At 41.2% G+C, this 15213-nt stretch overlaps 1 protein-coding gene across 1 annotated transcript in view; it reads left to right on the top strand.

Moving 5' to 3' along the window:
- The first annotated feature begins 589 nt into the window (after positions 1–589).
- The window catches only part of FGF14 (fibroblast growth factor 14), an 842412-nt gene continuing 827788 nt past the window's right edge, over positions 590–15213 (top strand). The window contains exon 1 of the mRNA XM_082245724.1: positions 590–1484. Coding sequence (XP_082101850.1) covers positions 1277–1484 — 208 coding nt within the window. The 5' untranslated portion in view covers positions 590–1276. The remainder of the gene's footprint in view (positions 1485–15213) is intronic.

Below are 15213 nucleotides of genomic sequence, written 5' to 3'. Positions count from 1 at the left end.
GGTAAAACACTAGTAACATGCTGCAATAACGCACGTTGCCTGACTGATCAGCAAATCCCCCGTGCAAACATCCGAGCTGCAGACATGTGCACTGCATTGCTATTGTTTGTGCTATCAGTGCAGTTTAATGTTTAGATGTTCTTTAAAGATTTATTTCATATATCCATTCAAAGCTTTCAAGATCATCTGTGCAAGAAGGGTCACATCTCTCCTGCTCTTTTGTTAAAAAAAAAAAAAAAAATTTTTTCTTATTTGCCAATTAAATATTTTGTTTCTTCAATATTTCTTCTAATTATTTTCATATATACAGATTTTATTATTACTAGGTGACACAAGCTGCAAAACAATTTGCTCATATTAGATAATCAACTCAGCTTTTAACAGCTGTTATAAATATTCCATTAACCTTAGCAGTGCCTGAAGATGATACAGAATTGAATCTTAGCATCAGTAGGAAAAAAAAAAAAAACCCATGTGTTTAGGTTTAGGATGAAATAAAGCTTTTTATAACACAAAAAAAAAAAAAATGGAAAAAAAAATCTTCAACTCCTCCTACTCTATCTGTGCCTGCAATTCAGAGCCAAGCACAGGGAGTGAAAGACAGGGAAATTTATTTCTAATGCACACCAGTGCTTGAAGCAGCAGGGAGAGTGAGAGCAGGGGAAGAGGATCTGTCTCTTTCCACCCACAGTAATCATCTATTAAGGGGATCTGGATTTACATCAGTGCTGTTCTATGATTTGGAACTGCAGGTTAAATAAGATTGCAGAGATCACTGGGGATTGATGGTAATACTATTGACACTTGCAGAGGGGAGTTTCTATCATCTTTCCTTCCTGGCTGGGTGATATTTGTTGTGCTTGATGCTACAACTGCAGTCTTTTAGTACCATGAATCCTGCCTTGGCTTTTGATGCTCTACAGATCCACCCTTCCTCATAGCAATCAAGTGACAGGCAATGGTTTTTACTTCGGGGATCGTACATGCCTCACTGTTCTGAGATTAGTTTTTTTGGCCTCTCTTGGGAATTCTTTAGCTTACTTTCATTTGGCTGCATGCTGGAAAGGAAGATTGTGCACTTTGGCAATAGCTCATGCTGATATAGTTACAACCATTAAATCTTATACACATCTGAGAGCGGAAACAATAAAAAAAAGAAAAAAAAAGAAAAAGCAAAATACAACACAGCTCTCTAATTGAGGAGTCGTCAAAAAAAAGCAAAACCCTCGCAAAGGAAATCAAAGACTGGGAGAAGCTAGGAAAATAAACATTTTCTATGGTTAAATTGGTACCCTTGTTCTGGAGAACTGATCACAACCTCTTAGTATGCAACAACAAGGATTTCTTCGTTCTCAGGGTGTCTAAGCTGCTGGATTGCTTTTCGCCCAAATCAATGTGGTTTCTTTGGAACATTTTCAGCAAAGGAACGCATATGCTGCAGTGTCTTTGTGGCAAGAGTCTCAAGAAAAACAAGAACCCAAGTGGTAAGCTATATAAAGAAAAAAAAAACAAAAACACATTGCATAATGTTGCTTTTCAATATCTGCCTTTCGAATTCTGATGAGTAGCTTTACGTCTTTAATCAGATTAAGCAATGAGATTAATTTTTATAAAAAGGCCGATGCAATTTTCATGTACCTTTTAAGCCTACATTTTTAAACTTGAAGGATAAAATAAGATTCAGGTTTTTGATATCAGTGTTTGTTTCCTAGAGGAGTGGTAACTTTGTGTGTTTTATTTATTACATTTTTTTTCTTTGTGGGAAAAAAAATTGTAAATATTGCCAATGCAGGTAGCTGGCATGTAAGCACCTTTTAGTAGAAGGCTGCAGTTGGCTAGCACACATCAGCTATGGCACTGACATCCTGCAATAGTTTCTGATTAGCTTGCAAATATTCCAAACACGAACCACCTCTCCAAAGTAGAAAAAAAAAATCCAAACAGTGGCAGGTTGTTACTCATTTGTGCCTCTTCATGATACCCTGAGAGCATGGCAGTGCCATCCAGAGGAGCACAGTGACTAAGTGAACATCGTGTGGAAATGTGTTTGTCGCTGGCTATTTTGTGTTTCCTATCCATAGAGTGTGTGATTTCCATACAGCATCAGTAGAGCTGCTATGTGATGCAGTGAAAGCAGCCTGTACAGGGTTAATGTTTGCAGTACACTGTGTAGGCTTCCTCCTGTTGGAGATTAATAGAATTTCCCAGTCCCATTTGTGTTTTAAGGACACATTTTGCTAGGCTGAAAAGCTAACGGAGACAATAAAATAGAGAACACAAAAGCAACAGCAGGTTGATTTTCACGGAGGCTTGCTTTAGAAGGAGACTGAGATATGTGCCTCCGGTATTGTTTGGTTGGTCCCCATGGCCTGTGTTGCTCTTGCAATGTGTGCTGATAGCGGGTTACATGATTATAATGAAATGTTTTTTTGTTGCATTCCCTTGGTCCTGCATGACCTGCCTTTCCTTTTGGTTTTCAGTCCCATTAAGAGCGATGAATCCCTTGGTTTGCCTCTGACGTTGGCACTGCAGTGTAGTAGATCATAGCTTTCCTTGCTATTGTGACATCCCAACATCAACAAATAGCAGAACCTGTAGGGTCACATTTTTACCATTTAGCCCCCCGGATGTAAAAATCTTCTTGTACGTGTTTCTGTATGCTGGTTCTCGCTGAAGTACTCATTATTTAAGGGCAGTTACAATGAGGCAATGCTTTGCAGGGCTGGATCCTCGAAGAGCATGTGTATGTGTGTTGTCATATCGTTCTGCAGCAAAGAGTACTTCTTGGAATACCAAAGAGGTTGAATTAACCCAGCTGTCTGGCTAAAATTGCTCATTGACTGCTTGCAGGTCTGAGAGCTGTTTCTTTATTTGTTAAAGGTACCAGTTGGCAGAGGCTCTCAATTACTGCAGTGAGCTAGAAGAGCTTAGGTCTATACCTTACCTTGACTCCATTGAGAAACATGAAACGTAGACTCAGATAGTATCCAGGGCTCACTGCATTGCTTGTTTATGGGGGGGATATTTTCTTAATTTCTTAGACATTGACAAACCAAACATTGTTTTCTTTTAACATTTCTCTATATTGCAATATATGTATTTGGTCAAATTCTTACTACAGGCCTTGCATCCCCTTCAAGTGAAAACACATTAACTTAATAGAATATTACAATATTACCTGGATTTATCAGTCTTTATAACATGTATGGAAGATGAGGGATACAGTTTTTTGATCTTAGTAGGTGTGTGTGTCTATATATACACACAAATAAATATATATATAGAGCACACTCAAATTCTTAGAGGGCACCGATTTTAGGTCTTGTGCAAAAACTTCTATTTACAGTCATCGATTGGCTTCATCATCTGGAACAATGTCTTACAATTGTAGAAGCTTGGCTTGCAATTAGGGGGCAAACTTGTAGAAGTGCAGTCAGTATTGTATTTGTGTTCTGGACCAGAAGTATACAAAACTCCACAATGGCTTACCAGTCCCCGTCACCCTTCTTTTCATCCAAGCACATATGAAAATAGTATGTATAACAAAACTGTGTAGGAAGGAACTCTGCAGTCAGTGTTGTGCCCTTTGTCAGACTAGCCAACAATGCACAAAACAACTGAACCTGAGGCGGTGTGAAGGGCTTTATTCCCAAGGTACAGATCCTGAAAAGAATTTCATCAATTACCTTGGAGTCCAATGCAATCAATGTAACCCTTAATGCACAAATAAAGGATTCCGGTGAGAGATCTATTCTGTGGAAGAAGCTTTTAGAGCAGTCCATTGGGTAGTAGATGTTATGTGGCTCAGTGGAAAGTTTAATTCATCAAACTTGCCTTCGTTAGCATTCACTGGTAGCGCTATATACACCATTAGAAATAATTGGATTAACAGTAGCTGTATTATTTATTGAGCGAGAAAATGCTATTAATCTGACCACTTTCCTTGAAACAGTCTTTTTTTTTTTTTTGTCTACATTTAAATGGTCTTGAGAGGGCATTTATACAGAATTTTCAGGTCAGGTGTTTGTCTGATTTACTTGTTAGCCCAGCTTTCTTTGAACTTCCCATCCATTAGCGTTGTATTACAGACAAATGGCTACTGAACAAAAATACACAGATTGAATACAGTGGTTCTTTTGATCTGATGAGATATCTATCAACCATCCAAGGATGCTGTTTTGTATGTAAATCCCTTGATAATGATGTAACTCTATTCATTTTCATTTTGTACATTTAACTTTTGTACTCTGTCATCCCATAGGAAAGTAATAGTGATCAAAGTTCTTTAGATCTGGTTCCCTTGTAAACATTATCAAATGTTCTAGCCAGGACTCTCTGTCCAGTAGTCTCTAGGTTGTATTATTTAGAATTTTCCATTGTAAGAACGGTTTGCTTTCTGCGGTTTTGCTTCTGCTACTTTTTACTGATTGAAGTTTTCTATATATCCTTGTTTTATATTACAAACAAGATGAAAACATTTTGTCAATCTTGTAAAACCAATTTTGTATTGGTGTGTTGTTAAGTTATTCTGGTCCACAAATACTTTTAAGGTATAACTAAAGGCAAAACTTTATTTTTTAGTTTTGGATAGAGTGGAGAAGGATTAGAACATCTGCCAGTTTTTATTGCTCTCTGTTCCCCCTCTAGGGAGATTCACTCTCTGTATTTGTCCTGTTTACCATTATCATTGAGAATGAAAGTGAAAGAAAATCACAAGGTTTGGTTTGTCCCTGAACAGGAATAGAGGGGAAATCTTCCAATGGGGACATTAGTTCTGGTGACAACCAAGAACTCCCTTCATTGAAAGGAATCTCCTCAATGGGACATAGATTGCAGAAAAAAAAACCGAGGGGAGTTATGACCCTACCTTGCTCTATCCAAATTGTAAAAAAGTATTGCCTTTTAGTTCTACTTTCATGAGATGTGTGTCCAAAAAGGTAAACTGTAACTCATAAAATCATAATCTTAGGATGTTAATTGTTATCTCTCATATATTTCTCCTACCTTACTTTTATAGCCGCAAGGGTCTTCCATTTGCGAAGCTCTAAACCCTTCCTCCACTGATCCTTGCCCATCTTATTTGCGGCTGTGGATGAACAAAATGTCTGTTGTTTACACGTGAAGCTAGGGACAGAAAAAACAGCCGGTTGAGCCTCAGTTTTACTGCCTCCCGATCACCGGCCTGAACGGTGACATAGGCTGTTCACATGTCGCAATGCAATGTCCATGGCAAAAATGTAAACAGGTGTTGCCAAATGTGACTAATAAAGATATAGGGGCTGCCCTGCAACTGATTGAAGAGCAGTAGTGAGGCATTTAAAGGGTTAAATCAGACAGTGAGAAGGTCACCTCACTGCCTCTCAAAGATGCAGTCCAGGCGTGATTTACTTTCAGAGGAGTGGCAGTTTTTTTTGCACAAAAATAAATATATCAGCGCAAACTATTAAATGATGAATTAATAAAAGGTACGAAAAAAAGCTGCTATACCAACTAAGCTTACCACTGCAAAGTAATCAAAAATTTCAAAACAATACTGTACAGCGCTAGATAAATAAATGCCAGCCAATTAAAACCGGGCAAAAAGAGCAAAAAGGTGACCCCGTGTTTAAAGTGCAAAATATGTGCAATCTAACAACATAGGTGCTTGAGAAGCAGTACTAAGGTGACAGTGTGCCAATCACAATAAATAAATAAATAAAAATCACAAATAAATAAAGTTAATAAACAGTCTATAAAACTTGTGCAAATGACACAAAAAAAGGTGCTTGAGAGAAGTGTCTGGGCTTCCACCACCACCACCAAAACGATCGGCCTCTCACCTAAAAATAAGACCACTAGGTCAAACAAGCAGAGGTTAGAAATCTTTCCTTTTCAAGCCCGTGAGGTCCACGTTGATTAATGACTGAGATGGACCATTGACCTAAGCAGCTCTCCCATCATAGGTTTCCGATTTGACATAAAGGAAGGACAAAGAAGCAAAGCATCTAATGCTCTCCATTTAAACTATATTTATTGGGAATAGGCTGAATAAAAGACTCACATGGTACGGCACTAAAGATAGTACAATTCAAACGCTTGTCTCAGTGAAGATCCAAGCTGGCTGCCGGCTTCCTGGTTGCTTGTAAAGTCTCCGCCCCCCTATACGCGTTCAGTCATTGGTCACAAGACGCTAGACTTCCTTAGTAGAGGTAGTTCTTTCTGAATAAGCCCTTAAGATGTTACTGGTTTGGCCACTTACCCATCTCTAGCTAGCTAATTGGACAATGAAGGAGCAACATTACAGTGATGACCTAATCCCTTTGCTCTCTCCTCCTGTGAGCATGTTCCCACCATTGAGGCCCAGTTCACACTGGCACAAAATGGGATCCAACTTGTGGGAGCACAAGTCTCATGTCAAATTCAGTGATTCCCTATGAAAGCTGTCTTAACTGATACTACACAAGTTTCTCCGACTTTAGAAAAGGTTCCTGCACTACTTTGGTCCGACTTTGAAACGACTTCAATGCCATAGAGTGTAAAAAGCCACATTAAGTGGAAGTCAAACTGAAGTGGCAGGGCAAAGTTGGATCAGAAGTCATGCGACTTTCCTGTTGGAACAGTGTGAACCTGGGCTAACTCAAAATTGCTGAGCAATACAATGTAGCCTAATTGGCTCACTAAGCTGGACTGACATCTCATGATGTGGAGAGGAGTATAATAAGCTAATATAAACAGATTTTGGTATTATTATACTAGAGGTATATAAAATAAATGTTTTAATTAATGCATAACAGGATTAACCTTTTTTTTTTTTTTTTTACCTTCTACTTAATAGTTGCCATGGGAACACTTATTTTTCACCCTTTAACCTTAAAGACAATTAAGTGTGATTTGTCTGATGGGGGCAGCTGACTGTTCATGCAGGAGAAGATAACTTCTCTTGTCTTTAATGGGTTGCTGCATATGTGCTTAATTATTGATTGCGCTTAAAACCAAAAAAAAAAAAAAAAAAATCAATAGGTGACCACACACAAGATTGTTGATTATTTTATTTACATAAGCTTACCCTAAGCAACTGAAAAAATAAAGTTTTTTTTTTTTTTATAATATGCTGTTATAGGGCAGAGAAAAAAAGCACATGTCTAAGTAGGATATATAATTGTGTTTGTGTATCCTTGTAGGTGGCTGCAATCACATTTGAGCTGAACTTTTTTGGTCACTTTACGTGTTTTTTTTTCACGTATACAGGTGAGTTCAAAAGTTGTGCAGGCTTCTGAAGTTTACGTTTCCTTTTAATTATTTTAGCCAATAGAAAGCTAGTTACTATGTGAAAAAACAAGCAATAAGCTTTTCTTTTTTTTTTTTTTTTTTTTGATCATGTGTACAGGTGATTTCAAAGGTTTTTGTGGCCTTCTGAGGTTTGTTTCTTTCTTTTTCAAGAATTTTATTGGTTTTAACAGAAAAGTATGACAAGGCAGTATGCATTGAGGATCTAGATACATAAATTCCAATAATGTGTAGGAATATTACATTTATCAGGCATCTTATAGGATTAAGTTTCTAGCCAATAGAAAGCTAATTTCTAGGGGGAAAAAAAAAACATCCAATATGCTTTTTTGGGGCCAAAATCGCTTGAAACTTGGAGCTCAAAGAAACCTGTGAACTTTTTTTGGAGCTCCAATGCTCAGGTTTGAACAGGTACAAATGAAAAACATGGGATTTTGGATGTTGAGCTTTATCGGAGCTTTGAGTTACAAAACTCTCAGGTGTAAATTGGGCCTGAATGTTTATACATGGGAAGTCAATTTCATGAATTTCATGATTCTCTCAGATAACATGCATTTGATCAGATCCTATTTAGACATAACCTAAAAGGGTTAAAAAAATAATAATTTCACTAGGTTAAATCACAGCAGGACTGCTGAAAACATACTCTCTAATTTAGACTTAAAGTATTATTATTATTATTATTGTTATTATACAGGATTTATATAGCGCCAACAGTTTGCGCAGCGCTTTACAATGTGTGGGAAGACAATACAGTTACAGTACAGTTCAGAACAGGAGGAACTAGAGGGCCCTGCTCGTTAGAGCTTACAATCTAGAAAGGAGGGTCAAGTGAAACAAAAGGCAATAACCGTGGGGGATGGGTTGATGGAGAAAACGGAGGTACATTTGTTAGGGGTTGGTAGGATAGGCTTCTCTGAAGAGGAGGGTTTTCAGGGATCATCTAAAAGCTAATAGAGTAGGAGATAATCGGACAGATAAGGGTAAGTAGTTCCATAGGATTGGAGAGGCTCTGGAAAAGTCCTGGAGGCAAGCATGGGAGGAGGGGACGAGGGAGCTAGAGAGCAGGAGGTTTTGAGAGGAACGAAGAGAGCGATTAGGGTGGTATTTTGAGACGAGGCTGGTGATGTAGCTAGGGGCTAAGCTGTGGATTAAAGTAGAACTATAAGCAAACTTTTTCATTTTGGATAGAGTAAGGGAGGATCAAATTCACCTGTTAGTTTATTTTTCACCACCCTTGTTCCATTGGGGAGAAATCTCTTCATTTCCTGTCCGGAACCGGAAATCTCTGCAAATTAAGGGAATTTCTTTGGTGACCCCCAGGTCACCAGAACTAGTAGAACTAGTGTCCCTATTGGAAAATTTCCCTTCAATTACTTTTTTGGGGATGGCCTAAAATGTGTTTTTCCTTTTACTTTCACTTTCAATAATATTGGTAAAAAGGACAAATAGAGAGGGTGAATCTCCCTATCGGGGGGGGGGGGGCACAGAAAGCAATAGAAACTGACAGCTAGTCTAAACCCTCTCCACTCTATCCAAAACAAAAAATAAATAAATTGCCTTTTAGTTGTACTTTAACCACTTTACCACTAGAGCATTTTGCTGTCTTACGTCTGGGCCACTTTTTGCGATTCGGCGCTGTGCGAATTTAACTGACAATTGCGCGGTCATGCGACGCTGTACCCAAACAAAATTTACGTCCTTTTTTTCCCACAAACAGAGCTTTCTTTTGGTGGTGTTTGATCACCTGTGCGATTTTTACTTTTTGCGCTATAAACAAAAAAAGAGCGTTTATTTTGAAAAAATAACAATATTTTTAACATTTTTTTATATGAAATTCCCCCCAAAAAAGATGTACAAACCAATTTTTTTTTTAATTTTTGGCCAATTTGTTTTCTGCTACCCATGTTTGGTAAAAAAATCACAATAAGCGTATTTTGATTGGTTTGCGCAAAAGTTATTGCGTTTACTAACTAAGGGAAAGATTTATGTCATTTTTGGTGTTTTTTTTTTTAACGAGTATTGGCGGCGATCTGCAATTTTTTTTGCGGGACTGCGACATTGCGGCGGACAGATCGGACCCTTGACTGACATTTTTGACACTTTTGGGGGTACCAGTGACATTACTGCAGTAATCAGTGCTATAAATATGCACTGTTACTGTAAAAATGACACTGGCAGGGAAGGGGTTAATTTTATTGGAGAGGGAGGGGTTAATGTATGCCTGGTGCTTACTGACGTGTGTGTGGGGGGAGGTGACTGAGTGAGCCAGGGACAGATCGGATGTTCAGCTATGCTGAACACTCCGATCTGTCACTCCCTGTCACTTAGGCGATCCGCCCGCTCTGTTTACACAGGCGGGCGGATCTCCAAACTGGATTCCCCGACGATCGGGGCAGAGCAGCAGCGATCGCCGCCGCTCCTCCCCTGGCCCGACTCCCGCTGTGAATGAAAACAGCGGGAGTGCGCCTCCGGCGGCGCGCGAGCGCCTCCTACAGGGGAGGAGTCTAACGACGTAGGTCTACGTCGCTAGACGATAACTAGCCACTGTGTCGCAGTAGCAGCACAGTGGCTAGTGTTAAAGTGGTTAAAGGATAAGTTCACTTTTCGGGAACATGTTACATGTCCTACCCGTTTTTAGGGTGGAACATGTAACCTATTCCCATTGCTGCGGCCGCTGCCCGCTGCCCGCTGCCCGCTGCCCGCTGCTCATTCTTTTTCTGACAGCAGAATGGGGAGAAGTTCCCTGTACTAACTGTCACTTTTTGAAAACAGCGTGTCTGTGTGGGGCTCCGCGCACATGGCTGCATCATTCATACACACAACTCTGTGTTTGAATGAACTACAAGTCCCGACACCCTTGCAGGCTGACGGCTTGTAGTTTTCAATGAACTACCATGGCACTGTAGTAGTTCACTGATTCTTCCTGTCAGAATGTATCGGCTTTCATGTATAAGGTACAAGCATGCCAATAAACTGATAGGCCTGCAGGAGACCTGCATGGCATCAGCAATCTGCTGATCACTGATGCAATGCTTTACAGGTTCCTGCAACAGAAAATAATAAATGCCCTTTTTTATTTTCTGCAAAAAAAGTGCATTTATTATTTATTTATTTTTTAAACGAGCACTTTTCCCTTAATGTGCATGGATGCTTAGCAGCTCCTGTGTACTAACATAGGAGCCGCAGGTGCCACGTACTGACACCGTTACAAGTGAATGGCTGTATTTGGCCATGCTGGGGTAAAAGCTGATAACTTCTGCCTCTGTGCATCCAGCTCTTTCCCCTAAATGCACCACTTTTTGTGGTCAGGAGAAGCGTCACATATGCATCCGTTGGTAAACGCTGATGCAGAAGCCATTGATGTTTACCTGAGCATGTACCACCATTCACTTGTATTGGTGGCAGTACGCGGCACGTGTGACTGTTGGGGTGATTTTCTAAAACTGGTTTACACAGAATTTGATGCAGCTGTGCCTAGTAACCAATCAGCTTCTTGTTTTTTTTGTCAAAGCTTAAAGTGGTTGTAAAGGATTTTTTATTTTTTTTATTAACTGACATGTCTATACTTACCTGCTCTGTGCAATAGAATTTCACAGAGCCGCCCCAATTCTCCTCTTCTCTGGTCCCCCCGCTAGCACTCTTGGCTCCTCTCTTGCTGGTGCCCCCAATATGAAGGCGATTCCCGTGGGGGCTTGCTCCTGAGCTCTGCTGCTGCTGCGTCCATTGGCACAGACAGTGAGATTCAGCTCTGCCCCCCCCCCCCGCTCCCTCATCACTGGAGTTGATTGCAAGGAGCAGGAGGCAATGGCTCCCGCTGGTATCGATCTGCCCAGGCAGGAGGGACAAAGCCAGGAGCGCTGCAGCTCTCATGCACAAAGCTGGATTGCAATGGGGTTCAGGAAAGTATAAAGGGGGTAAGGGGCGAGTCTGTGACACCAAAGGTTTTTTTTTTTTTTTTTTACCCTAAAGTAGTTGTAAAGGCAGAAGGTTTATTTTTTATCTTAATGCATTCTATGTGTAGCAGCTGCCCCATCACCCCCTAATGCTTACCTGAGCCCCATCTGGCCCCCATGGCTCCCGCTGCTGTCAATCAAAGTCAGTTAACCCATCAGGAGAGAGAGGGGGTGGGGTTGAATGGCAGCTCTGTGTCTAAATGGACACACAAAGCTGCAGCTGGGCTTGGATGCCCCCATAGCAAGCTGCTTGCTGTGGGGGCACCCAACAGGAGAGAGGGGCCAGGAGAGCCAAAGAGGGACCCGAGAAGAGGAGGATCCGGGTTACTCTGTGCAAATCCAACTGCACAGAGCTGGTAAGTATTTAAAAAAATAAATAAAAACACAAGCCTTTACAATCACTTTAATGCATTAAGCTAAAAAACCTTCAGGTTTTAGCCCTCCTTCACATTGAATGTGACTTTGAAATTGCGTGACTTTACCTGAAATCTAATGATTTCAAAGCTGCATGTCAGTGTGGCTTCAGGTGCAACTTTAAAGACATCTGTGCTGCTTCATGCACAGAGGTGTTTGCAATTTGCACCCAAAATTGCTAAAAGTACTGCAGGAACTACTTTTTCAAATCCATATGGCACTGCAAAGTTGGCAGCGCACCCATATTTAACAGTGCCATTGCCAACAATAGGGTGTGACTTGTCATGCCGTTTGACTGGTCAAATTGCATGGCAAGTCGCTCCAGTATGAACAGGGTCTAAAAACCACTTTGATTGAACAAGCTGGAGTTAGAAGCTGATTGGTTAATATGCACAACTACACCAGATTCTGTGTGCACTTGCCAGGCCTTTAAGGGTTACTCGCCACCAGTTGCCCCACCCAACCCCTTCCCTGCCATGCCCCTAATTCTTCCCCTAAACACGCCCTCATAAATTATTTCATAAAATGACACTGTTAAATGTTTTTGCATTAATGCAGATGTTACAAAAATAAATATTAATAACAACTTTATCAATACCCATGAGTGCAGCCTCATCAGTGCCCATCAATGCAGCCTATCAGTGCAGCATCATCAGTGAAGCTTATCAGTGCTGCCTCACCAGCCCATTAGTGAAACCTCACCAGTGCCCATCAATGCAACCTCACCAGTGCCCATCAGAGAAGCCTCATCAGTGCAGCCTGATCAGTGCTCTTGAATACAGCCTCACCAGTGCCCATGAAAGCAGTTTCACCAGTTTTCTTCAATGCAGGCTCACCTGTGCCCATTAATGCCCCCTCACCAGTGCTCATGAATGAAGCCTCACCAGTGCCCATCAATGCAACCTCACCTGTGCCCATCAATGCTCTCTCCCCTGTGCCCATCAATGCAGCCTCACCTGTGCCCATCAATGCAACCTCCCCTGTGCCCATCAATGCAACCTCACCTGTGCCCATCAATGCAGCCTCATTTGTGCTCATCAATGCAGCCTCACCTGTGCCCATAAATGCAGCCTCACCTGTGTCCATCAATGCCCCCTCTCCAGTGCCCATGAATGTAGCCTCACCTGTGCCCATCAATGCAACCTCACCTGTGCCCATCAATGCAGCCTGATCAGTGACCATCAGTGCCACCTCACCTGTGCCGGAAAAGAGAGTGGAGAGGAAAAGGTAAGCTGGACGTATAACGTGTGCCCCTCAATGCAGCCTCATCTTTGCCCATCAATGCAACCTCACCTGTGCCCATCAATGCAGTCTCACCTGTGCCCATCAATGCGGTCTCACCTGTGCCCGTCAATGCAGCCTGACCAGTGCAGGAAAAGAGAGTGGAGAGGAAAAGGTAAGCTGGACGTATAATCACAGAATGGGGTTGCCCCGCTGAAACAGCTTTCATTTGAATTGCCGGGCCCCCGCCATCACACACAGTCCTGCTTCATGGATTGGCTCCTATGATGGACATCACACGTCCTGGCATTGGACCGATGTTCTGTCTATCAAAGTAGCCGGGCCAGGAGGCAGTGCTGTGTGTGATGGCGAGCGCCTGGCAATTCAAATGAAAGCTGTTACAGCGGGGCAATCCCCATTCTGTGATTATCTGGCCGACTTTCCTCTTCCTCTCCTCTCTCTTCCCCTGGGCAATCGCTGGGAGAGCCCACACTCGCCCGCAATCAATTTCCACTCCCAAAATGCGAGCAGGCGAGTAGAAAATTTGAGGGCTGAAATAGGGGAAGGATACTTCTTTAGCTAAACTTGCTGTGTGTTTTTCAATCAAACCTTATTATACAATACAATAACTGATATGATTATGGCACGCCCATAACTGTTCTTCTGATTTTCTGGCATTACTAATGGTATTTGGTTGTTAGTGGCATATGGGAAAAAATAGCGGATAAACACATTTGTTAGTCATGTCATTAATCATTTTTTGTGTTCTCATGTGATTTAACATCCCATAAGCTCTTCTGCACAACATATGGACTCTACTGGTTTCTGTGTATGAAGATTAGAATAAATTCTATTTATTTAACAACAAAAACACCTGTATAAATCATATTAACACTATCAGCACTAGCATGCTAAGTTTAGTTTTTTTTAGCAAAAATGTCTAAACCACGGCTGCTATGGTTACAGACCTAATGTGTCACTAGAATGTATTGTGTTTTTTTTAATCTTGATTTTATTATAACCAGACTAAATGGTGTAATTAAACCTTAAACTGTAAATTAAAGTGAACCTACACCCAGATCTATATTCATGCATGCTAAGTGACCTAAACCTTTACATGCATATTATTTCTCAGAGAGTACTCCCATGACTATGCCTTCATCTTCCTATCTTCCTAGAAGGCCAGTGCTGTCTTACATCAGGCATTTGGGTTGCCGGACCTGGGGCCGGTCATGGGAATCCTGGTATCTGTGCAGGTCTTGGAATGGTTTATACAGGTTGTCTCCCCCAACAAGCCTCTTACTCTGTGACTTACAAAAGGTTACAATGTGCAGCTTGAGTGAGTAATCCCTTGAAGAGGGGAGGCCGAGGAAATGCCGTCATCCTGCCAGCAGCAAGCGGACGACATCATTTTCCTGGCATGCTTCCTATAGGCAGGTATTAAACCCTCCGTTTTTGTAAGCCCTTTCAGCATCTGATCTCAACACTTATTAAAGTGGTTGTAAGCCCTTACATATACCCAGTGAAATAGCAACCCACATAGGTTGTACTGATTTATCTGCAGTCTTCTCTACATCTGTTCAAAGTGCAGAATTTATAAAGCTTGTGTGAGCGCTCAGAAAAAAGGGGGCGGAGAGTTGAAATTACACTCAGCAGAGCTCATTGTGGAGAGCTCTGAGAGCTGATTGGAGGGAAGGGACATGCCCCCCCTCCACACAGAAATGCAGCTGAGGCTGTCAGTCAGCTGGAGGTCCCTCCACTGTCACCATTTTTCTCTTGGTTTTAGGAAAACTTGTCAGAAGTTACTCATGCTGCAAGAAGAGGAACAAAGCTGCCAACAGAAATTACACTTAGTGCTCTTAACCACTTCAGCTCCAGTAGATTTACCCTCCCCTTCATGACCAGGCCATTTTTTGCAATATGGCACTGCGTTACTTTAACTGACATTTGCGCAGTCGTGCAACACTGTCCCCAAAAGAATTATTGTCCTTTCCCCCCCCCCCCCCCCACAAATAGAGCTTTCTTTTGGTGGTATTTGATCATCTCTATTTTTTATTTGTTTGCGCTATAAACACAAAAAGGCCGTCAATTTTGAAAAAAAAAAAAACAATATTTTTTACTTTCCGCTATTAAACATATACCAATAAGCGTATATTGATTGGTTTGCACAAAAGTTATAGCATCTACAAACTATGGGATGGATATATTTATGGAATTTCTATTTATTTTTACTAGTAATGGCAGCAATCAGTGACTTATAACTGGACTGCAACATTGCAGCAGACAAATCGGACACTAACTGACACTTTTGACACTTTTTTGGGAGCCAGTGACAATAAGGCTAAGCTCACATGTA

This window comes from Pelophylax lessonae (genome assembly GCF_965119305.1).
Source record: "Pelophylax lessonae genome assembly, chromosome: 2".
Taxonomy (NCBI): domain Eukaryota; kingdom Metazoa; phylum Chordata; class Amphibia; order Anura; family Ranidae; genus Pelophylax; species Pelophylax lessonae.
The sequence above is the reverse complement of the archived record's forward strand: the minus strand, read 5'-3'. Positions and strand labels throughout refer to the sequence as shown.